The 27244-nt window shown below is 29.4% G+C and overlaps 1 protein-coding gene across 1 annotated transcript in view; it reads right to left on the reverse strand.

Moving 5' to 3' along the window:
* Calx (sodium/calcium exchanger 3) overlaps nucleotides 1-21415 on the reverse strand; it is a 69940-nt gene extending 48525 nt beyond the window's left edge. The window contains exons 1-2 of the mRNA XM_018536605.1: nucleotides 20064-21415; nucleotides 15866-16138 (exon numbers count right to left, since the gene is read on the reverse strand). Of these exons, the coding sequence (XP_018392107.1) occupies nucleotides 15866-16138; nucleotides 20064-21415 (1625 nt within the window). The remainder of the gene's footprint in view (nucleotides 1-15865; nucleotides 16139-20063) is intronic.
* Nucleotides 21416-27244: the final 5829 nt, after the last annotated feature.

Raw genomic sequence — 27244 nt, forward strand, 5'->3', positions numbered from 1 at the left:
ATTATTAATTTATTTTAATTCGTGATAGTACCGCGGTAGTTTATATGTAAGCGATTAAAAGATTCAAGCTAGACTGTTATAGGCTTCGTATTTGTATTAGTTATGTTCTTACATTAACAGTCTTTAGTATTGAATATTGTTTATTTACGCGCCTGAAAGAAAGCGTTTATCATTTCACACATATACCAGTTATTGCGAGGAATATTACTAAGGCCTCGGTAATCTAATTGGATAGGATACTTGCGCGTAAAGCAAGGTGTCCGGATTCGACTCCTGGCCGAGGTAATATTTTTCGCAATAAGAATAATTTTCCAGATTTAGTATTTTCAGATTATTAGAGTTGCGTTTCAAAACCGACGATTGTTCGGCGCGCAATTTGGGGGGACTACGTATATTAGTTAATTATTAATTTATTTTAATTCGTGATAGTACCGCAGTAGTTTACATATAAGCGATTAAAAGATCAAAGCTAGACTGTTATAGGCTTCGTATTTGTATTAGTTATGTTTTTACATTAACGGTCTTTAGTATTAAATATTGTATATTATTTGTATTTTTTTCTATAACAGATATCTATTAAGGAAATTGTAAAGAATATAATTTTGCTAGGTTATTTTGTGCACACACGGATAACACGTGTGGAACAACATGAAAATGTCAATATGTCATAGGCACACATCGATATGCCGCGCTTCTTTATATAAAAAATCTTGCTATAAATTCCGTTAATAAACTTCTAGAAACAAGCAATAAGATTCGAACACGCAAGCTTGGTAACGCTATTAATTATTAATTACAACAATATAGTAGAAAAATCGACAATGCTTGGCCGTGTATTATTTACGCAACAATAAAATTAAAAATAATTAAGTATTCATTAAATTTATATTACTGTAAATATATTATTTAAAACGAAAAAAACTCATATGTTTAATCAATTTTAAATTAATTGTTATATTAATATATATTATTAATTTATATTTAAAGTTTAATATTTTTAATAAATTGAAAGCGTCAGATATATGAATATCTGAGAAACTTATGTACCTTCCAATAAAAAATATATCCTATAAGAGACAAGCCTCCAGAGAGAAGAAAAAGCTTAACATTTCAGAGAAGATCTCTTAAATAAATTTCTCGAGTATTGTGAAAACTTTCCTTCGAGGAAACGATTCCTTCGAGAATTCCACACATGAGAAAAATTAGCTGAGATATCAGTTATGTATAGCATGTGTCGAGCTTTCATAATACGTAGCAGTAATATGAAACTATACAAGTGCAACGGAACGAAAGCTCGTTAAGGCGGAGAACTTCATTTAGCGGCGTTATAATTAAACCAACTAATGCTTGTTATCTTGACAGTGAAGCACCTTTGCACGCGAGATTTAATCCTCGTTCATTTATACTATGCATGCGACTATCCCTTTCGCTTCATTGCAAATTTATTTCAATGTAATGCTCCTCAATATGACAATCGGAGCGTCCCTGCAGGGGAATATAAATTGCAGCCTTGCATGTTTAATATTTTCCGGAGGATGATGGATTTCTCTCTGAACGAGAAAATAAAAGATAAGATTAGGAATGTATAACAATTAATTCCTCCTAATCCTTAAATCTTAATTTAAAAAGATAAGATTAGAAATGTCGTAATTTGTTTTTATCTTTAAATCTTGATTCGTGTTACAATTCCACTTTTAATCCTTAAAAAAATCCCCACTAATATTCAACAGCAAGTTCCGCGGAGATTTTTTTATGTCATATTAACGAGGCGACTGTGAAACTAACTGCCGTGCAAAATCGCATCGTTGTGCTCGACATAAACAAATCACGTCGATTTATTCTTTAGAGAAATAGCGGGCATGATTTATTAATCCACGAATGCAGAGCGATGCCGAGTTTGCACTTAATTGCGAGTTAACTGACTACAAATGGCTGCGGAAAGCAGTGTAATGCTTTTAATAGTCCAAGATATCGTCTAACGCGATTAGCCGACCCTTTATGTTGAAGGTCTTAAGGTCTTGAGGCAAATTGTATTACATCATGTAACATGTTCGTGTCTTACTGAAATGAGTTCTTTCGCTTTAACAAAGTCTCGAGAAAGTCAGTTTGAAAAAAAAATCGGATATAGTCTATGAATTTTTTACAATCTTTTGAAATCGCAAAGCTTCACTAAAGACTTTCCTTTAAAAAATCCTGAAAAATTCCGAATATAGTTTCATGAAAGCAGCTCTTCTTCTACATATTAAAAATTACAATTGTCTGTTATATCATTATTAGCAATTGAGGGATGTATGTGACACGAAGTAATATTATTAGCATGTTAAATATCGAAAAAAATTAAATAATTAATAGTAAATAACAAGTTTAATTTTTAAAATAAATTTTTAAACAAATATTTTTGTAAGACTTTGGCTGTTATATTCGAAATACTTTTATGTGTAATAAAGAATTTTCATTATAATTTCTTCTTTTTTGGCCAAGATAATTCAGGTCTGTCATCCTTAAAAAAAAAAATCACACAAGTGCACTTTAGTGAACGAGCAAATATTTCGGAGCCATCGTTCGAGTACGAAATAAAATGTCGTTTACTTGAACCATTCTTGCATGAGATACAAATCGAGTCGCTCATGCAAGCAGAAGAGGAATAAGAAGGGTTTTCACCCTTGGCGAAGAGAAGAGATTAAATATAACATCAATGGCGGCTTAGCGTGAAAAACATCACATTTTATCCCTATTTATATAAATTTCAAACTATTTGCTCTTTTTGTTTAATAATAACTATATTATAAATGCATACGCAGGGAATGGAAGTAACTCGTTACTTATAACGAAGTTACAGTTACAAGTTACTTTTTTGGTAACTTTACTGGTAACTGCGTTACTTTCTTTTTTTGGTAACTGTAACGGTAACGAGTTACATTTTTTGGGTAACGGTAACGAAATTTACAGTTACTTTTGTCGTTACTTTGCACACGATTGAACACGGTTCGATTGGATACATGCTATTTATAGCGCTTATCAATAAGACTTGAAAGCCCTTAGACATTCGGCCGTTATGATTCAGTAATTATTTTACACTTCTATCTTCTATGTAATACATAGGACATACAAATATTTCAGTTTGCTGCATATTTTACAGGTTTTAGAATTACAAAATTGTGTTTAAAAAAAATTAAAAAATAAATTAAATAATAGTAAAATGAGAAGGGCTATGAACCCAAAAGCGAAACAGTTTAAAAGACGATGACAATAAGTGTCGAAACGTCGTTTGTTTTTATCTTGTTTTATCCATGTTATTGTTCTAATATATATTTATACATTTAATTACATTGTCATCGTCGTTCTTATCGGAAATAAACTGTTTCATTTTTGGCTCGTAACCCTTCTCATTTTACTTTTATTTAATTTATTATTTGAGCCATTCTACATTGTTTTTTTTTTTTTTTTAAATAAAACTATATATTTGTCAGTATTACATATAAAAAAAAATGCAAAAGTACATTTTTAAATTGATTTTAAAAAAGTAACGGAAAAGTAACGAAAAGTTATTTTTCAAGTAACGGTAACTGTAACGAGTTACTTTTAAAAAGCGATAACTGTAACTGTAACTAGTTACATTTTTTACTCGGTAACGAGTAACTGTAACTAGTTACTTTTAAAAAGTAACTTTCCATTCCCTGTGCATACGTATGAATATGTACTTTGAAAATCAAATGCAACGTCCTCGGCAAACATTTGAGAGAAATAAACGAGACGCTTTTCCTTAACGATGTGAATGCCGACGCCCATGTTGCGAGATTGATCCGATCACCCTGCGCGAGCCAAAGTAACATCATAACGAGCATAACAGCCAGAGCAAGCTCGGAATTCGAACGTTCGAAGCGTTGCCAGCGCGCAGTGGTGTCCAAAAGAAAGAAAAAGAAATTTGCATGCACGCACGAACATAGATATCTCTCTCTCTCTCTCTCTCTCTCTCTCTCTCTCTCTCTCTCTCTCTCTCTCTCTCTATTTCAGAAAACACTGATTGAATCTGACATGTCGCAACAGAATAGATTGTTTGTTCACCAACAATATTAATATCTTTTTATTTGTCTTTGTTATACATTTAGTACAGCTCAAAACTTTTAATTAAAGTTTTTAATCTAATTTACTGCACAATAAAAATATTTTGTATTTATGCACTGAAAAAATATACTAAATTTTAATAAATACTTTGTTCAAATAGTGCCAACTAAATATCATTTTTTAGTTTGAAAACAGCACACAATTTATACTATATTTATTACTTACACAAAGTAAGTAAAGAAACAATATAAAAATGATATATGTTTTACAATGTTTTAAAAGTTGTAAGATAAAAAATAAATAAAATACGTGTTAATTTAACATATAATGTGAATATGCTTTTATACGCTTTGCTTAGAAATTGTGTCAACGTTACACTTTTTTGCATTCATTTTTTTACATAATATTTGTGTTACTATCCAATATATTGTATTAATTTCATTGAATTAATATAAAAGAAGTGGACCACCATTTTGCAGATATGTTAAATATAAAATCCAACTGTGCAAAAACTTCTTTTCTAAATAATCTATTTGCATTTTGATGTATTTATTAATTGATCTTATTTAGTTTCATAAAAACTGAATTTTTTTTAAAACAAAAAGTAGGCTTCTTTATAGGTCTTGAATTTTATTCTTCATAAATCTATTAATTTTTTGAAAAAAGAAAATAATAACTGTTTAAGCCAAATCAGGATAGTACAGTGAATGATTTTTTGAATAGCATTCCAGAATAGTAGCCTTCCTTAAAATCAATGTGTACATGATCACATTGTCATGTAACAAGCTCGCCGCATTGCTTTTTTTTATAATAGCATACTCCTCTACTGATACATTAAAAAAAAACGTAATATTATCCTATAACGATGATATTTGAAAGAGATAAATCAGTCAGAAAAATCTTCTTAAAATCCCAAAAAATCGTGGCTGTAATCTTCTTTTGAAACTGAGTCACCTTTGCTTTCTTAAGTCTTGGCGAATCAGGACGTCGCCATTCTATGGATTTTCTTTTTGATAGAGGATCATGGTAAAATGCCATAGTTTCACCTTCAGATTCAATAACTTCTTTTTCTCAGCCATCCTAAAGGAATAAAAGCTCTCTGCAACATCTCACTCACTGTGTCTTTTGAATTGCCGAAGAAAGTTTCGACACTTATCCAATGTTATTTATGATATTCGCGTAAGATTCGCTGTGGTTTTTTTATAAGGCTTGCTACTAATTCCACAGTCTTTGGCTACTTGTTTTTCGATACTTTTTTCTTTACAAGACTTCTTTCTTCATAACATTGATGTTGTTTCTTCATAACTATTAGCTTACCTTGGCTCGATTCAATGGACTCTCTTCCTAAACAGAATGGTTGCTCACTTTTTTTTTTCTCGGTGAACCATAAAGGAGACGAATCTCAAATAATATTCAGCTCTTTAATTTCCAATAGATTTTTTAAAATTTTGTTAAAGAATCCTTGATAATAAAAAAGACGTATTTCAATAAAATTTTTACTTAACCTTAAAATTACTCTTTTTATAATATTTATAATATTATTTAATCCTTCATACATGGTCATTGTGGATCAAAATAACCCGAGCATGATGTAAATCATTTTAAGAGTTAGACTAAAACAAAAATTTTAAACAATATATCAATTCTTATTGGATCGCTAAATTTCAAACCGAATGAGATAATGACGCAGCGGTCTAAGCTGGATCACGGGTGCGTCTAAATAATTGCGTGTGAATTTATACACTATGCATGTAATTCTTCGATTGCGAAATTTTTTAATTTAATTTAATTTATGATATTACTGAGATAGTTTATTAGTGTTGCGTTTCAAGTCTAAAAAAATTTCGACGTGCAATCGAAGAATTACACAGGTATGTAGTACATAAATTCACACGCAATTATTTAGAAGCATTTGTGATCCAGCTTAGACCGTTGCGGCATTGTCTCATTTAGTTTAAAAATATTATAAATTTAACAAATTATTTTTTCAGTAAAAAAAAGCTTATTTTTTTTAAATTAACATGTTTATGATTTTTTTTAGTGTTAAAATTAAATTTTTTACTATGAATTATATACTGCAATTTTTTTAAATTAATGAAACTAGTACTATTGATTTGGTAACACTTAAAAAATAGTTCGAGTTATTTTAACTAAAAGTAACCATTGTGTGACTTTTTTGAAATGTCATGAAGGATTAAATCCAAAACTTTGAAATTTTACTACATGATATTATTGTCTTTTACTAACATCTTTTATTTATCAGTGGATTTCTGATGATAAATAAGTTACATATGAATATTTTTTTTAGTCATATTTCAAATAATAAATTTTTATAAGTTATAATAAATTCTTTTAACCAATTTAAAATGTTCCCGCATTTTCTAGACAAAGAAAAGTTCCAAAAATGTTACAAAAATGTAGATTTCATTCTGAATATAACTAAAGCGTAACATAACTTTTGTACATACGTATGTGTAATATATCACAGAATATGCAAGAGATGATTAAAGCTGATTTGCATGAATTTAAATAACATCGCCAGGTTAAATAACCGACAGCTATTCCTGGCAACCGACTGACACTTCCGTTGTAAGTTAAATTAATTAGTGCCCACGTGGAAGCCGTGATGATAGGCGAGCGCGGATTAAATTAACTCTCAAGTTTCAAAAATGACATCGAAGGCGTGATAAAGCAATGATAACGCCGTGCATTATCAGCCCTTTATCGAGGGTAGATAAGTTTCCATACAGTTGAGAAACGGATGAACGCCGGCGGGAGAAGGTCTAACTATAAATAGCGTTAGAATATCCATTTAAGCCCGTACGCACGTTAAATCGATCGACCTCTACCCGTTACAATGGGGTCTTACGTTACTGCTTGATAAACACTGATCTCTTTCCTTCAAATGAGAAATTCACTTATTTATAGCTTTCTCAATCGTGCCGGGTGCCTAACGATAATGAACGTTTGGCACAAATTTTAAGGGTGCATAGGCATATCGAAGTTTGAAAGCACCCTCAACTTTTGAGAAAATAATAGGCTAAGAGTATTCGCTTGGTATTCACGCAAATTGCATACTGCGCGTAATATTTGTGCCAATCTTTCCTAGAAAGTATACAGAATATTTAAGAAAATGGAAGAGAGAGGAAGTAGACAAATTATGCAAAAATATCTGACAACTCAGAAAGCAAGCTGATATTATTTTCCGTCATTTTGACATTACAATGACATCTCTAACGTTTTCTTGATGTCAAAATGATGGTAAATAATTTTTATTTATGCTATCTAAGCTTGCTATCTGAGAAATCGAAAAATTGGTCTGATATAAGTTTGAAATAAAATTTAAAATTTTTACTATTAGATATTTAATATTACTATCCGCCTCCTAAATCTCAAATATAATAATCCTTTTAATACTCGTATATTAATCTATATATTTATGTGTATAAAATATTTCTGTATCAAGCAAATATTCTGATTGTAATTTTGTCAACTTTGTTGAATCGATCAATCTATTTTTCACTCTGAATTTTAGAAAATACAGGTACCTAATACGCGAGTTTCGGAAGGAATGGAGCAGCAGCGTCTCATCTCCTATTCGTCTTATTTCTCACCCGTACCTCCGGAATACCATCCGAATTTCGTTGGTATCGAACGGTTGATATCCGGTTATATTTCTCTGCAAATTCCTGGTAGTAAGAGGATTTGCAGGAAATTGTGTATCGCTGAGTGCCCGAATATTCGTGACTATTTTTTGAAGCGGAAAAATTTTCTGTTTAAGGAAAAGAGAAAAGAGCAGTGAGAACAAAGTAAATAACCGTGTTTATATGAAAGATGTGCGATGTCGCAATATATAGGAGCTATTTGAAGAGGAGATAGATTTTTCGATAAATTATAATAGAATAATTTCTTTTATTAAAAATATAAAATAAATAAATTTTTGAATTATATAAAATGCAATTAAAAATAAAATTTTTTTTATATCTTGTTTTTATAAATAACATTCATTATTATCTATTTTAAAAAAATTTGTTTTTTATCCAACAAAATCTTATAACGCACATTATTATACTTTTTATATATATTATGTAATACTAAATATAGTTTTTATTATAATTACATTATAATATATTATGTAAAATTAGACTTTTATTCATTTTTGTCATTGGACAAATCTACGCACATTGAAATTAATTTTGTTGGACTAATGGCGCCATTTGAATGCTCGCAAATTGCGAATAATTGCGTAAATTTGTCACAAAAGTTGCAAACTGTAGCCGAAGTTAGATTCGGATGCATTTATCTGCACTGTAACTGCACCTTCTCTTGCGGCAGTATACGCATACCGCATAATATCTTCATTATATTATATCTATCAATATATACACAAGAGCCACATGTAAAATTGCAATATAAATTTGCAAAGGTACGTGCGTAAAATGCAAATTTTATAGATAAATAAACGTACCCTGTGATTTATGAAATCAAAAGGTATATATGCAAAGAACTTAAATCAAGTTATTGTGCTAAATCAATAAAATCAGATTTTATGTATTTTTATAATAAATTTCTTTTAAACACTTATCAAATTTTGATTATGTTTAGCTCTTTATATACCATAAAGATAACTTCCATTCACTACTTATATTGCATTTTGATTTTGTTAGATTTTTCTGTTCATTTATGCAGTATAAAACTGAAATTTTTAGTAACCATTGTATTTTTAATAAGTTTCTCAATTTTTTAATCGTAATATCACGCCTATTTTACAAAATATATTTTTTAAGCAGTTTAGAAATAACAAAAATTGTAAACTTTAGATTTTTTACTGTTATTCCCATCGTTTCTAAACTGACAAGAAACTTGATATGCATATTCCGCTTTTCTGCAATTCTTACCTGGGTGGAAAAATTTTCAGATTTTTCCTAAAAACTGCATATTGAACGTAGCGAGAGAAGACTGCATCAGCTACTTTAAGTATTATTGAATTATTCCAGAACGTTTCATGTAGCGGCGCTATGTTTACTCGAATATTGCGTATTGCTTTAGCAATCAAGGCAATCCTCCAAAGCGGGAGTAAACCTCCGTATTTATTCATGCTTTGCAGCCGTCGGCACATAATGTATCGCAAACATTCAATTCCCACCATTCAGTTATAACTATATCTCACAGTATTTTACTCTACATAAAAAACAGAAAATAAACTTGTAATTTCATGAATTAATTAATATTGAAAAATACACCGCTACAACATGAAGTACGGTTAATTGCGAGAAATTCGAGACATTATGTACGTACAAGAGAGTTCCACACAAGCTGTACATACATATATAGTTACATAGTAAACAATATGACTGCACCTATATTGCACGATCTTGTGTTAAGGACGTAGAACATAACCAATCATAACGAACGTTCAAAGGAAATCAACGTTTAACACTTTGAAAATCTGGACGTGAATTTAACAAAAATTGTTAAGTTTAAACAAATCTATATCATTCTTTATATTTGTTGACTTTAGCGATTTTCAGGAAACATTTTATACATAATTAGTAAGAAGGTGGACTATGCAAAGTATTTGGGACATAAAATAATTATTTGGAGAAATAATTTGTCTCAAGCTTCGTCTTATTGAATGAAGACAACAAAGCATAAAATTCGACATCGTGACACGAACCCATAAATGAGCCAATGACAGGGGCAGGAAGCCCCTGGAGTGCACTATACTGCATCCCTGTACTCTTCACGATCAAATTGCACTACGACACAAATTTACTTGTTTTAACAATTAAACGGGAAAAGTTATTGCACTCTCTTGCGAATATTACACAAGTTAGGTATTAGAAATTAATATACTTACAATTAGAAAATAAATTATTCGCCAAACTAATAATAAGCAAAAATTATAATCAATTAGCATTTAAGATTAGTAAAATGTGGAAGAAATTAGTCAATATGTATATATAATAGAAATAATTCTTCACAAAGTTTTTATAAATACGTTAATCAATCTTTTTGTTACTCTATAAAGTACATAAAAAATCATCAGAAAATTTATTTAGAAGTTTTAAATCAAAAATTAAAAAAGAAACATTTAAAAATTTACAACTTCTAGATTATACACAATAAATAATATTTCTTTAAATCATTTATAAATTAAAAAAAAAATATATAATATATCTATATATTAATATAATAAGTGACAAATTGGCTGACGAACATAGCTGTTTTAAAAAATTCGTACAAGAAGAAATAAAGAAATGGATTGCTAAAATTGATACAAGATATATGTATTACACTATGATCAATCATTTCGATCATTTATAGACAAACAAGAAAGATAGGAGAAATGATAGCGCAGCCTTAGCAAAACAGTAGCTAATGGAATGGCAATGTTAAAATCACATTCGCGAAGTTTTCAAACCCATCAAAATTCACGTAGCTTCGATAATGGATGCGCCTCTCTGTGTATCACATGTAGTTTAAATAAACATTATTGTTTTAATATAATAACAACAATTAAAGGTATATTCACACACACACACACACACACAACACATACACATATACATCTATATGTAGATATCCTACTTAATTTTCGAGCGTCTTAAATCTCTCATTATAATAATTAACGATACGAAATATATCATTGGTTTTCTATAATAATCACCTAAGTTTTAAGTCTTAAGTCGTAAGAAATTGACAACAGTCGAATGTGAGAAGAATAATCAACTGTTTGATCAATTTCTTATAACTGATTTAAAGCTTTTAGAAATTAAAGTTAATTTAAAGCTTATTGTAAAAAGTCATAATGACATATTGTTAGAGAAAAATGTCTTTTTTTTTTAAGAAACAAATTTATAATAAGTATAATAAAAACTTTTTTATTATTTTATTATATTATTACATTTATTTTTCCCAAGATTTTATATCTTTTTTAACGAAAATACACATTTTTATTATCGTGTTGTTACAACTAAGGTCAAGATCACTACAATGACCTATGAAAATATGATCTTTATATTATCTTGAGAAAAATCCAGAAAACGTATGTACAGAAGAGTAGATAAATAATGAAATACAATATAGAGAAAGAAAGTAAGAATATATAAAAAAAATTAAGTTTTCAAAATAATACCTATCAATATTGATATATTTTTGTAAATAATATCTAATCAACTCTTTTGTCTTCTTACAATTTTCTAACTAATGTTAGCGCATACAGTTTTAATACAATATGTTCCCTCATATTTTTCCGCATCGAAATTAGTAAATTTTTATCGCAAATGTTACCGACAATAATTTTATCGAGTTAAACTCTCTCGTGGAAATAAAACAAGGTAAAGACATAGGAAAAATGTGTCTAATAGGGTCGTAAAGGTAAAATCGCACGTTTCGTGCAAACGTGAATTACCCAGTGACCTCAATACAGCACACTTTTCGCGCGCGTTTCTAGTAAGCACGAGTAATATCAGTCAGGCACGGGTGTTTCTCTGTTAACTTTTAAAATACTGAGCTATTTTCAGTCATAAATGGATATTATGTATAAAAAAAACAGCTTTAAATTTTATAAAGAAAAATTAAATTTATTTCTTAAACAAATATTAGAAGATATAAGAAACAAAATAATAATTTGTTCACATAATGTTGTAAAAAAAGTTATATATTCAGTAAAACTTGGTAATATAATTACATCGATTCTCATCGAAAGTTCTCAGAAAACTTTCCCTTTAGAAAAAAAGTACCACCCTTAGCAAACACTTCTATGTTTAACAATTTAATTTTAGCTATGCGTGAGTTCCCTTCACCTCCTTCTAAATCAATAAACTTAACTTTTTTCACGTGAATTGTATCTTTTTTTATCAAATTTGGATTTAGTATAATCTTATTTTTTAATTTATTAATAATAAATATATTATGAGAGAATTTATCATTCCTAAGGTTGATAATTTAAGATTGGATATTAAAAGATTTTAAAGATTCCTAAGATTGGATTATCAAAAAGCGTAAAATTTAGATATAAATAGTTTTATAATATATAACCATATTTTCATAATTATATTCTATTAATAATATTAAAATTCTAGGATTTGTAAATAATCTTGCTAATAATATATATGTTGTTTCTAATCAAACTACTAAACATTTTACACTTAATACAAGCATTATTATTAACACCAAATGTCAAATGTCATTAAAAATAGAAATCTGTAATAATATGGTTATATTATAATACGGCATCATAATGTAGTCTTCACTAAAATGCATCGCTCTAGAAATAAAGATTTGAAGTCAATTTATCAAAAATTTTAGTCAACATTGTTTTTGAAAAATTTTTAATTTTAAATATTTTGGTAACTAATTAACAAATTTTACTACAATATAATTGATTCTTATGATCAATTTCTTATGACGTATTTTAAGATTACGTAAACATTAATTAGAAAGTAGAGGATCATAATATTTTCCGATGCAGAATATTATTATCTCTTTTGCGTGCGTCACTTCGAGAAACAATATAATATCTTGCAAATTCTGAACAGTCTTTAACTAGATCGCGCTGGAATGGAAAGTTTACGAGGGATTTATTTTCAAGTTTACGAAAGTTTACTGGAAAGAAATTTCTCTTTGGTATAGCAATCTTTCTCACCCTGCCCCTTGTCTCTATTTTTCAAGAGACAATAATAAATTTGAGACATAAAAGAATAATGCACCGCTTCTGAAAAACCATTCGCGTTAAGTAATTACTAACAAAATTAAAACAATCGGGTTTAATTAATGAACAATGCTCTGGTTCGGTTTTAATGATAGTAAGAAAGAAAAAATTTCTCCTAGTAAAATTATTGTTACTATTCTCATTAAAACGTATGTAATTTGCTTAAAGAAATTGTTATTTTGAAATTAATATAGTAAAAAATTAATAATTATTATATGTGTATATGTGTTTTTATATATACTTATTTATATTTTATTTTATTTATATTTATATTTTATGTATATTTTTCTATAGTAAAAAAAATTTTGAAACCTTAAATAGATTATTTCTTTAAAATTCTATCTTATGACATAAATTCAGATAAATTCTCAATTTAAACGCATTCAGAAATCTCCAAAGCAAGATCCTCATGCAATATTGTCCGTAAAGCAATGCAACGCTGCGAACAATCGCGAGAAATTAGAGAGTTGTATATTATATCGGAAACAAGTATTACAACACAATAGTTAGAATTCAGATTATGAATAAAGACAGTTTTTGAGAATAAACTGTGTATTACACTTACAAATCAATAAAAATTTGAATAATATTTATTAAGAAAATAAGAATAACGAAGACACGATTTAATACATATGCTCGATAAGTGTATATATTGTAAATATAAAATGCATAAAAAAGGTACGTCTATAAAAATCTAATAATACATGTATGTATGTTGTACAACAAATAATACATATTATAATAATATATCAAATATAGAAAAATTTAAAAGTATAATAAAATCGATAAGTATAATAATTAATATAAATAAATCCATGGCAATATATTTTAAATAATTAAAGTAATTTATCAAATCTTAAATAATTTTTTAAAAGCATTATAGATAATGTTAAAAAATAAGCAATATTAAAAAATAAGATTCACGTGGTAATGAAAATTAATATATACAATTCACATACTTTAAAAAGACTTAAGAAATAACTATCATCTAATAAACTAGGAAAATATTTAAATGTTTATACATAAAATTCTTAATAAATAAAATATATCATAAAAAGGATGTATAATAATGCAATATCTCTTAATGCAAGTTTAATACTGTCATCGAGAATTGTATTTTACGAAACGAGATTCTGATTATGCACGAGTATTAGGCTGGTCTTCTAATTATCTCCTATGAGTCACTAATTACTGATAAAGCTGCAATAGAAATGCATTGTGCGAGCTACAGCATCACACCAGTATCCCATGTTGTACAGTTAATTGCAGCAGAGAAGCGATCTGCATTCTATCGAACGTCAGTGTGGGAAATTTCGGTACATTTATACCTGTCTATAGTATAATGTAGTTTCAGAAATGGCGGAATTTGAATCATCAATCATACATGAATTAAACAATATACTAATTAATATATATAAATATCTTCGTAAATATAAACTTTTATTATAATATAATTTAAAGATACTTTATTTCTTATCTTTGCTATATCTCTCATATCCATTATTTTAGACTTTTAACATTATTTTTATATTTAACGACCTCAAAATTCATGCAATACTTAATACCTTAATTTCATTAAAAATAATATTATATTATTTGAACTCAATATATTAAGTGTTTATTTTAATCTTCTTTTTATATTTAGTGATTATAACAAACGTTTAAAAACAACGGAATTAATTTTGTTCATCTTTATAAAAAAGTCAAATGTTATACATGTAAATTGATACTCATCTTTGCATTTAATTTTACATTTATGCCGTCTCTATTTCAGTTTTTAAAATACCATCGTGCAATATTTTGCAGATAATTTATAGTGCTAATTGATACAGTAAGCTGATATAATCTAATTATGTGGTGTGAGTTTCCAATTATCGATTGTATCGCGATGGCGATCGATCCTTACATTACGCTTAACCATTAAGTTAACACAACCATTGGTGACGATGAGTAGTAATACTGTCCGATAAAACTAATTTAATATATTGTAACAATAATATTGATCTTAAAAATACATTAAACTTTAATTACTATACTTTCACATTTTCTGAGCATTTCCTCTGACTATAAACTCTTTTAAGAAACTTTATTTTATATATGATATAATATATATATTCATCACAGATATTATATTAATTAATAATATATTCTAGAATTATATGTGTGTATTTTATTTCATTATCAATTTTTTCAATAATATATGAAATATTTATACATCTCATTTTTATGTAAAAATGTTGTGTAAAAATATTTTTTATGTACAATGTTACAGTAGAATATTAATTCCTATACATATACATATATAATTTTATATTTTATATTTGATTAATTTTACAATTTCTTCTTTACTAAAAGAACTAAACATCTCTCATGCTTATAAAATAATTTTGTTTTAAGTTTGAATTTAGTTAAAACGTTTATTTTGATTATAAATTGATCTATATATAAAAGTACATTATATTTTAAACGTAGATTATTAAAATTTACTTCAATCTGCGGAAATGCTACATGACACAATCTGACTACTTAAATAATTTTTTTTTAAATGACAGATTCTGCTTTTTTATTTCCATTTTAACTTTAAATTTAACATAAAATATCAGTTAGAAAATTGTATAAAAACATTTTTAATGCAAGAATTAAATGACTAATATTTTTAACGTGTTTAAATGTCATTCTCTCATTATTTTACTTATTTACTTTATTATTTATATATATTATAAAAAATTATATATTATATATCTCTTCCTCCACAAAAGGTTAAGTACGTCTTAATTGTTTATCGTTTTAGCTCATTCGTAAATGATTATTTTCTTATTCTTTTCCCTTATAATTTAGAATTATATTATAATCTTGTAATACTTTTTCTATACATTTTCCTCTTTTCATAAAAAGAAAATATTTGTACTTTGATCGCTAAAGAGATTGAATTACTGATAAGCTCATCAATTAAATAAGTTCAAAGGCAATACAAAAAAATAGTAAAATCGTATTGAAATTATATATCATCTCCTTAATTAATTTTATACTTATTCTTAGTTTCTTAATTTAAAAAGAAGAAAGAAAAGTAACTACGTTACTCACTCTGTCTGATTATCCTCAAACGTCATGCTGCCTTCGGTATGCACATATTGCTTGCCAGGTTTCGCAGTGCCCTCCATAGTACGATAAGGGATAATAACGCGACCTCGGGCCCCACTATAGCGGACTATCCGCAGAGGATGCTGACCCACGCTCTCCACTAGCTCTACATCTCTCTCGGGAAACCCAAAAATGCCGCTGTGATCGTCATCCAGAATCATTACTGTTGCCAAGCTCGGCGAGACAAGCATTGCTGGTTGCGACACGTTACTGAGCCTGAAAATTAGAAAACATTAGTAGTTAACATTAATTTATGAAAAATTATACTAACTTTAACAACAAAAATCGTTTCCATGAATTCGGCACAATAATAACATACTTAATAAATTTTTAAAAAATTTAATAAATAGATAATTGTAAATTATCATCATCTATTTTTAAAACAAATGTAAAAATGTCAATTTTATACAATAAGCATCATTATTTATTAACCATTTTTGCAATGACTAATATAGATAAATTTCTCGCCTATCAAATTGACCTTTGAATACACACATTTTAATTTGCAGCTCGACAAATCCTTTATTTTTTATCAAAACATATCATTCGGACTAGAATACTTTAATCAAGTTCGCAGGTAAGCTAATCTATAATTTCGACGTTCGTATTTGCCATTCAAAACAGCATTCATCCAAGAATTTATTTTTATCTGTCGGTCTCGTTTGATCACTCCGAGATATTTTTTCTATGTTATTTATTCTTATTATATTATTTAATCCTTTATATTTTCTCTCAATAACGCACAATACATGTAATTTTTATAATACATATTGTATGTATTGTAATATGTATATATTATTATATAATTATATAAATAAGATATAATTATAATTTTTATCTCTAAATTTCTAAAATATTAATTTATATCTATTTAATCTTTTATTTGTATTAAAAATTAATTTTTATTTAACGTATTACATTTTCATATTCATTTTTTATATCTAAAAACATATATAAAATATTCTTGCAATTCTGATATAATATCTCCTCTCATATAGTATAATATAGTATAATCGTATAGACAATATCGTTCTGTTTTACTTTTCATTATTATAATTATTCATGTTCATGTGAGATAATAGACTATTAATGTCAGTAAAAGTCTTTAGATTTTTTTAAAAGTATGACACGTATAAATATTGTTAAGTAACAAAAGTTTTTCCCTCGACCCATATCACTAATAATGTAATAATCGGTAGAACTCTTTATTACTGTAATTGGTGCAGAAATACAATTTTTCTCCGATTTTTCTCTCCGAATTATCAAGTATGTTTATCACAGTACATGTTTTACTTATAGATTTAGTAGCACATGCACGTGTGATTTCCGCACGACCTAGCGATGTAATCTGACATGCAAGGTAAAGTTGCAAATAACAGAAATAAATAATCGGGTCACCTAGCCGAAACCACACGAACCTGCAGTTTCCAATCGTGGCGTGAAATAAAGGGATCTATAGATTGCATGTAAAAAGAGATACATACGTTATATCTCTAAACTTCCAAGGAAAAAGCTAGATCAAAAGAGACTAATAAAAAAAAAGATAAAATATAGAGAAATTAAAATAAATAGATCTAAAATCAACACACATATCCATAATTTCACATTCTAAAAATATATTTTTTGTTATGAAACTATTCTATCGTGATTTTTTTTTTATACATATGAGTATGCTGTTTTAATCTGTAACATTCAATAAAAATTTTAAGCTTTTTGCATTTTTGGAATTTACATCGACAATGTCAAGTGAAAACAAATTACAAGTTTAAAAAACATGACATTTACATATATTAGATATTTATGATTTGTATACTATGATATGTGCAAAGATTTCTTCTGAGTTTTCCAGAAATTAAATTTATAATTCGATTAGATATAATGGTTTTTCTGCAAAAAGTGTTTATAAGTGTTTATCAAAGATATACACATTTTTGATAGTTATTATAAAAATTATACAGCTCAATTTAACAGCTTTAGTGTCATATATCGTATATAAAAGTATAATAATACGTAATCCAAAGGTTAAATAATCGTTTTCCCATACCACCATTATTTAGCTTTAGCAAACAAACAATTTGTTGTAAATAAAATGAAAACACACATGATATGAAAAGAGGCAAATATAAAATGTGTGTATATCATAATTAAATTATCTATAAAATATATAAAATGTATGTGTGAACATTTCTGTGTAACATAATTTATAAACAAATGTTATTATTAATTATTGTATATATTATTATGTATTTTAAATACATAATGTAAAATATATGAAATTGTATTAACAAATAAATAAAAACGTGTTAAAGGATAAACAGAAATATTGATGAAATGATTAATTGTGTTGATTTATTAAACGTATTAAATACATGAAAGCAATTAAACGTATTAATTAATAGTTTTTTAACTTTTCAAGTGTATCTTTATATCTTACGATTAGACTTGTACATTATATAAAATTTTAACGACTTTAATTGTATAAAAAATAGCTACCAATAACCACCTTAACATCTTTCATTAAATCAACCAATAACAGCTTAATTACTGATTAAATTGCAACTACTACTCGTTTAAAATCAATTGAAAGATTGCTCTTTCATTGCTAATCAATGATTCTATATGATTGCAAAATGAACTACACCCACTATAGATATATTTTAAGAATTACGATTCTTTGAAAAAGATATATTGATATTATTGATGTAATTACAGTTCTCTTAACCAGCACACGATAATTATATTGGATGCCTTACAGCGGCGTTGCTTCTATATAACCTCTTGAAATAAATTATCGATAAAAATCCTAATAGTTGAATATATAAACAAATAAATTGGAGATTTTAAGGACTCTTTTATATAATAATAATTAATACATTAAACAGGGCGAATAAGAGTCAAATTACAATTTAAAATCTAAATCTGATAATTTATTTTAATATTATATATTGCGAAGAATATCACGTAATTTTTGGCGTTTCGTCCCGTCTTCCACTACTAGACTCATCAGTAAGGCATTGTAGTGGAAGCCTACTTTATACGCCTTGAATATATAAACATATTTTACGTTAATGTTATTATACATAAAAGGAAAAAAATATAACTGGAATTATAGGCTTTGTCTCAAATTGCAGATATTTCTATGGATTAGACAAGTAGATGTATAAAATTAAATCAATCTTATTCTTTATTTAATTTTAGATGGACTGTATTATTGTAATAAATTGTAATTTTTCGATTGATATAAAATATACCATAGTTATTCAAATATTGAAGTTGCAACTTTCAAAATACCACATTTCGCAGAAGTGTAATATAAAACAATAAAACTTTGATAAAAATAATATCGATAAAATTAAAAAATAAATTAACAAAAGTATACTATTTCATAAATACCTTATGTTGATGAAAAAAGAGGATAAAAATAAACAATAAAAGCGAACGAGGTTACTAGAGCACAGAGAGTGATTAGATATTATTAATGAAATCTTATACAAGTACCGCAATCGCAATTACATAATTACAATTACGATTACGATACTTATAAAAAAATCTTAACAATAAATATATAAACTCTGCACTCCGATATCCGCATTGGCTCTCATTCCCTATTCTTTTTTTTACTTATATTAATATCTTAACCGTTCTCGATAACTTTAACAATGCAATTTACAACAATTTTAAGCTATATCTTTTTGGTAATGAAAAATGTAAAGGTATCAGAATAATATATTTTAACTTTTTAATTATGAGCATCATTAAGCTTCCAAATCTAAAATAATATATGTAGCGCTTTATATAAATTATGAACTTTGTATTTAAATTTTATCTGATATAATGTAATTTTTATAATATAATTATGACTAATACATCAAATTAATTATTATTAAATCTAATAATTATTAAACTGATTTTTAATCTCTTCACATTTCATTATATTATCCCATTTATCACCATATTTTTATTGCTAATACGAAGACTAATCGCATTGACATTCTATTTTTATTATTTTCCTCATTTCCAGAATTTAAAATACCTTAGAGAATTACAAGCTTAATAGCTCATCGCTAAAATTATTCAAATTTCCATAACATTTTGTATATTCTATCATGATAAATGTTTGCAAAAAATGATTATTACTAACCTCACATAAAAATGTTCATCCTCCTCGAACAACTCATCATCAATAACTGAAAGTTTGATAGTCTTCATGGTCTCGCCAGGCTCAAAAGTCAGAGTGCCCTTGGCACTCACATAATCAGATCCCGCTTCAGCGGAGCCATCTTCCGTGCAGTAATCCACAGTGCAGGGTCTGCTGAGATCACCTCCAGCCCTGGAAACGCCCACCTCAAAAGTCCCAACGTTCTCCATCACAGTATAATGACCGGGTTCGAAAAATACTCTCATGGCGTTGACATGTTCAATATCGATACTCTCTGCTTCGGCTTTCTGCAACTCGGCCTTGACCTCGCTAAGGTCGCTCTGCGCTCTTTCGCTGATCTTTCTACTGAGGTTACCCGCGCCTACCATCTTCCTCGTAGCCTGCACTCTATAAAAGGCCCTGCTCTTAGGACCTTTTCCCAAAACCTCCTCGTGAGCCATAACCTCCAGTTGTTCTAGAGCTAAAGTAGGGTACTTTTTACGCAATTCCTTTAATGTATTGATGTAATCTCTGCGAGTTTGCTCGAACTCTCTCGCTTCAGGGGAATCGGCGTCGGCTAGGCGGTCCACCATGCCGTGAAAACCATCTTGTTGAGGCTTGATCTCCAGCTCCACCCCCATCTCGGAATCCCCAGCCTCCGCCTGCACGATTACACCCCGCTTGTTCATTCGATAACCTTTGTGCAGATATTTGTAGATCAACAGTCGTCGATCAGCAACGTAAGCCGTCAATACTGTAGCTGGGAAGAAGGCGAAGGTCAAGATGCCTTCCCAGATCTCCAGTACACCAGGACTGGAAACCGCCAGGATAACGTAGAGCCATACGTAGGCGAAGATGCTCCAAGTGGCGGTGACGAAGAAAACGCGCAGATGTTTTATCTTCCGGGTCTCACCATTGGGGATCACAAACACGCATAAGGAAATGATAACAAAGAGATTGTAAGCGGCGGAACCGACGATCGTGCCCGGGCCCAGTTCACCCGCCTGAAAGTTCTTCGCCCAAATTTCGATGATGGACAGCAAGATCTCAGGAGCACTACTGCCGAGCGCCATTAAAGTCAGATTGGCCACCGTTTCGTTCCACACTCGCACCACGATGATCTGCGGCTCCCTTCCATGACGACGCACCACCAATTCCTTCTCCTTGGACGTGATCACCTCGATGGCAGCCATAAAACGATCGCTAATGATCGACACGCCGATGAACAGATATAACAGTAAAAGAAAGTACACCAGACCTCGGAAGATGATGTCGATTAGATACAAGTTGTTCTCCGGACGCCAGAGCGGTATCACTAGGCCCGGCTCGCAGCGCACCGAGTAGTTTCCAGACATATTGTCAGAGTTGTGTGTCGAAAATTGCGGCTGGAACTTGACGCGGTCTTTCTCTCAGCAAGTTACTTGCCGTCTCTTCGGGAATAAAACTCCGCGTGGAGAAATCTCGTTCTTCATTCAGACTGACACAGAGCGATCTTCCCGCGGCGTTATCTTGACTCGCGGCTCGTTTCCGAGGGATGGAAATTCTAAAAATTTACTTCCCCTCCGAGAAGAAAGACGAGAAGCAAAACAGGTTCCTTTTTTCGAGCCTCGAGAAAAATAATCAGAGAGACTTAAAGACTATTTTCTGTTATTTATTATATGTTTCCGTTGCATAAATTTTGCTCTCTATTACATCAACATTGACTAACAAATTACCGACGTTCATTTCTAATGCGCGAAGAATGTAAACGAATCCGATCTTCCGCATGCGATACAGGCGTGTTTGTTTTTGCTGAAAGAAGGGCGATGACGTTTCGGAACTACCCCAATCGCGGGCAACAGCGATCACTGTATACCATCGAGCTGCAATTTTGTACCAAGCTAATATTTCCCTCAGCTTCCGTGTTAACTAATTTCATTTTCTAATCAAGTCTTCGATATCGTTTCCCCGTCAAATTGGCCTTGGAGTAATTTTGTCTGTATGTCACTGCCCTGTCCTCCCCTGCACTCACGCACTCCCGCCCTGCTGACACCCCTCTCTTTACGCACGCCCGCTCGCACCCCCGGAAAGACAAAGCTCTAGTACCACACGGATAACACTGAGAATGGTGTATCGGCTACCGATGGCACCCACCGATATTACCGCGGCAGTGAGCTCCCATCACGAAACGGACCCTCTGACATCACGGGGTATAACAGAACCGTACCGGGCCGCGCTCGAACGAACACTGAGAGAGGAGTGAGAGAAAGAGAAGAGGCTAGAGGAGAGAGCGGCCAGACCGAGTGGGGAGTGGTGTCTCGAGCTAGCCAGACGTGGCCACCCCATCTCTTTGCCCTCCTCCTCTCGCCCTTTAGCCTTCTCCCGTATCGCTCTAGTCGCGTCCTCGTCGATGGCAGTGCGCCGGCGATACTCCTATCTCGGTCCTCTCTATCATGCCGACGGTATCGCCGACCTTGTCTCGGCGGTACTTCCGTCCCTATTCAGTTCACAGCATCGGTAGTATTCCCCTTCTTGTCAACTTCACAGTTGTGACGATCCCTCCGTCTTTCTCCACTCTACCAGGCTGACGATACCACCGTTCTCGTCTACTCCACTAGGTGTTACCACCGCCCTCATCGCATATCTCCATCCTCGCCTACTTTATCACATCAAGTGTTTTACCCTCCTTGTCGACTTCTCTGCACCGACAATACCTCTGAACTTGCGGGCGGTATCTCCGTTTGCATCGTTTTCGCGAAGAAATGCCGCCGTATCTATGCGCGTCTTTCGAGTTACGTTTTACGTGGCGTAGGAGTATCTTGTATTCAGTTATACAGAGTAACAAGAATACAGCCGTCTTTTTCTAGCAGCTATTCTCTTTCCTTTTTTATCTCTCGCTTTTTTACCCCGTATTTATATCATTGTCCTCGTCGAACCCTAACACTTTACCCTTACCTTTTAGCTTCTCTCTCTCTCTCTCTCTCATTCTCTTTTATCTCTCTTTCTCTTATTTTATATCAGGGGTGGCTATACACGACAGCAAATTTCTCATATAATTTCTATGTTCTAATAAAATAATTTGACTTTGTGTCTGACAAATGTAAATAGACAACATCACATATGCATAATAATTTTAAGAAAAATTTATATCTAAAGAATAAATAATGCTAAACCGAAAATAATTTTTTTTATATAGAGCGTAAACATAACAGAGAAAGAGCTAAACAGAGGAGAGGGGAAAAAGGAAAAAAACTAAGGTAAAAAGGAGTATTAGGGTTTAACAAGGACAATGATATAAATATAAGAAAAGGGGATGAAAATAAAAAAAGAAAGCTAGAGATATCATAGAAGGATAGATAATTTTTCATTTTTTATGTCTAGGAGCGTTGTATATAAAGTATAAATACAAGCTTTTTTGTATATATTTAAAAAATAAGAAATAATTTTTATTTAAAAAATTGAATGTATACAAACATATGCATACATGTATGTGTGTGTGTATGTGTGTGTGTGTGTGCGCGCGTGGGTGTGTGTAGAAACTTCTATCGTTTTTATACATATTATGGTTATGTGTTTCATATCTTCATAATACTATATATAAGCAATTTTTATATTGAGAAGATATATATATTGTAATTTACCATAGAAGTTTGCAAAAGCTTATAAAATAATGTATGTACGGGGAAGAAAGGAAAAAAAGGAGAAAATAAAAGTTTCAAAAAATGATTTTCTCAATCAAAATTGTTTAAATAAGTATCAAAAATATTTCTAATACATTAAAATTTTTATTTATGTAAGTAAGGAATTTATATATCAGTAATTGATTTATTTAAAAAATATTTTGGTTAATAATTTCAGGCCTTGCAGCTTCTGTTAAAAATAACTTTTTAAATTTATATCTTTCTTTGCCTTATATAAATTTAATTTAAAGTTTTTCTGATATTACCTTTAATAAAAAGTGAGTCTCATAAATAATGTAATTTTAATTACTATCGTTCTAAATGAATCTATTCAAATTGCTTCTCTCCTTCTAAAGTCATTATCTTTGTCATTCTTAGATCCTTTTCATTCCTCTCCCAAACTATCCATGCCTTTTGCTCATCCTCCCCACGTTTTCTGTTCTTGTTAGAGCTTGCATTCTCATTGCCTCTCCATCCTTTAAGCCAGGAACACATATGCAGAAAGGCAATTTCATATCTACTATCAAATTCTTATGCTGATTTATTATTAAACAAATATTATTAATATTTTTAAAAATAATTGAAATTTTCTCGGACTAACAATCAAATTTTAATTATAAAATAATTATAAATATGTTTATTATAAGAATCTATCAAAACAAGAAATTAGAATTAGAATTTTGATACATCTTCTAAATGAATCTCTCCCTCTTATAGAGTTTATAGTGCGCTATTGCTTTAAAATGATCCTTGTCACACTGGGGTGCCCATCTCTTTCCCGTTCTCGCTGCACCGCGCCCTCTTCTCATACCTCGGTTTTCCCTGCATGATTGCGCATGTGCGCCATTCGGTGCGCAAAATACACCCTGAAAGGGGTAGAAGCTCGCCTCGGTATCTTGCATCTAGCTAGCACGGATAATTCTAGATCAAGTATACAAATTTGTATGAGGTGGAATAATTGATTATTTTTCTAATATTTTGACAATCGATCAATGAAATCATTATTTCTTTGTTATTGAAATTTGTCATAATTTACATCTTATATTTGTAATTTTTACTTAACTTTCTCTCTCTCTCTCTCTCTCTCTCCCTCTCTCTCTCTCTCTCTCTCTCTCTCTCTCTCTCTCTCTCTCCCCCCCCCCCCCTCTCTCCCCCTCCCCCCTCTCTCTCCTTCCCTCTCTCTCTCTCTCTCTCTCTCTCTCTCTCTCTCTTTCTCTATCACAAAATAAAAGATTATTGTTCTTATGAAATTGAGATTTATTTATATTTATTATATTTACATTTTAACTCCTGATATTGTAGCATTGTTCCATGCAGCACAATGATTTTATAATATTAGAATTTCTTAATAAGGATCCAAACCAAGGATCAAACATAAGAAAAAAACGGTACAAATATATCAATCGTATCAACACACACCAACATCCTGTGTACAATACTCGATTAGGCAATTCACTTCCACTTATTCTGATTTTCATCACACGAGTCAATTAGTATCATCTTTCATTATATTTATATTTTAAATTTATAATAAAAATATTTTTAATTTATTTTCAAACAATTCTTTTAGATGAGTAGCATTCAGCGGAATTGTAAATTATTAACAAAATATTACATTGTATAAAAGTGAATATCAATCGACACGGTAAAATTAATTTTTCATTTTTATATATACTTAATTAATAAATGCGAATTTCGTAAAAGGTTTTCAGGATCTTTTCAATTAACTTAATAATATATGTAATTAAAATATATTTGTGGAATTTGTAATGTAATCACTTTTGATTAATTAATTGAAGATTTATCATAATAATTGATACGATTATAGTTTCGATTACATCTGATATTCCGATTTTTAATGTTTATTATATATGGAGATAGGGATTTACAATAGATTTATAATAGAAAAGCGCAGAGTTACCTGAAGCGATTAAAATGGATTAACAGATGTTATGTTTAACGATAGACTACAAATATTAATTAAAAACTAAAAATTAAATATACGAAAGTTATGTCATAAATAGATTTAAAACGTACAAAGTAACTGTTGAATTAGTTACCAAAAAAATGTATGTTATCAGTGCAGTTATTGAAAAAACTAAAAAGTTACTGAACTAAAAAATTATTTTTTTATTTCTATAGCTATATACGATTATATAAACGTAATTTAAATATAATTTAAATGCGACGGAAGACAGATATTTTTGACTATATTACTACATGACATGAAATACGTTTAATCTTTTAGGACTTCGCAATGCGAAATGGGGAAAAAAGTGAACTTAGAAGATTTTACCATCTTCGTAGAAATCGTAGATATCTGGAATTTTGATATGTGCATTTGAGTCGCTTAAATATTACGCTCGTTTCGTACTTTCGTGCATCGAATTTGTATTTATTTTGCGACGATCATGCTGTCGCAATCGTTAACTCGTGCTACAAAATAATAAGAATTTAGAAAATTGCAAATATATTAAATTAAAAATTTTACAAATATCGACAAAAACATGTCGTTTTAATATTTTACCATTTGATTATTTTACAAAATTACAAATATAATTTGTCAGTTGTAGAATATCTTTTTATTAATAATATCTGAAAAAATATGAACAACTTTTATGAGCTTAAGTTAAATGTTTAATAAATAAATTTAAAAACTAATTAAAGGACAATTACATAAGTCTTCATGTTAATATTAACAGGATATAAAAAAATATTTATGTGGATATAACTTTATACTAAAATATACAAGTTCATCATCAAATCTTTATTTTAAAAATCATATACAAGCAAAGAATATATATTTATGCACGAAATTATTATATGATTATCTTATAGTAGTATACAATAATGCATGATCAAGCGTACAATAAAGTATTAGTAAGGTAATAATATAATGAATTCGAATAAAGTATCTTGCTTTAAGTACATATAACTCAATAATAAGCATATAGAGCATTACAAAGTGACAATTATTATTATTTGATTTCTATTTGTAAAATTAATTGTAAGTACTACGAAATTAAAATTTAATTATTTATATGGTAAATCATCAGTGGTAAAAACAAAATTATTTGCAAATTTTATGTAAGTATTTGCTAAATGAATTACACAATAAAAGATGATTTTAGAGATACATTAGCAAAATTAAAACTGAATGGTATTTATTTAATTATTTAGCGTGTGTTTTGTTTGGAATATTTTAAAACTATTAAAATTAATATTATTAATAAAGAAAAAAAGTATTTTAAAGTATATTTTTCTACGTAGTAAAAAATGTTATTAGTTATACTTTTTATTTAATTAAATGTAAACTAAGAATAGAATTTTTGTTCTCATTAATTTTTTATATTCATATAAAATTTGTTTGAAATATTTTTCTAAATAAATTAATTGAAATTAAGTTATTGTAAGAAAATTTATCATAATTGCATACTTCAATCAAAATGATCTATCTCATTTGGCGTATAAAATCTTTTTGATAACGAAATTTAAAAAATATAATGAAAAATTTCATGACACTTT

The sequence above is a fragment of the Cyphomyrmex costatus genome, unplaced genomic scaffold, assembly GCF_001594065.2.
Source record: "Cyphomyrmex costatus isolate MS0001 unplaced genomic scaffold, Ccosl1.0 scaffold100, whole genome shotgun sequence".
Classification (NCBI taxonomy): Eukaryota; Metazoa; Arthropoda; class Insecta; order Hymenoptera; family Formicidae; genus Cyphomyrmex; species Cyphomyrmex costatus.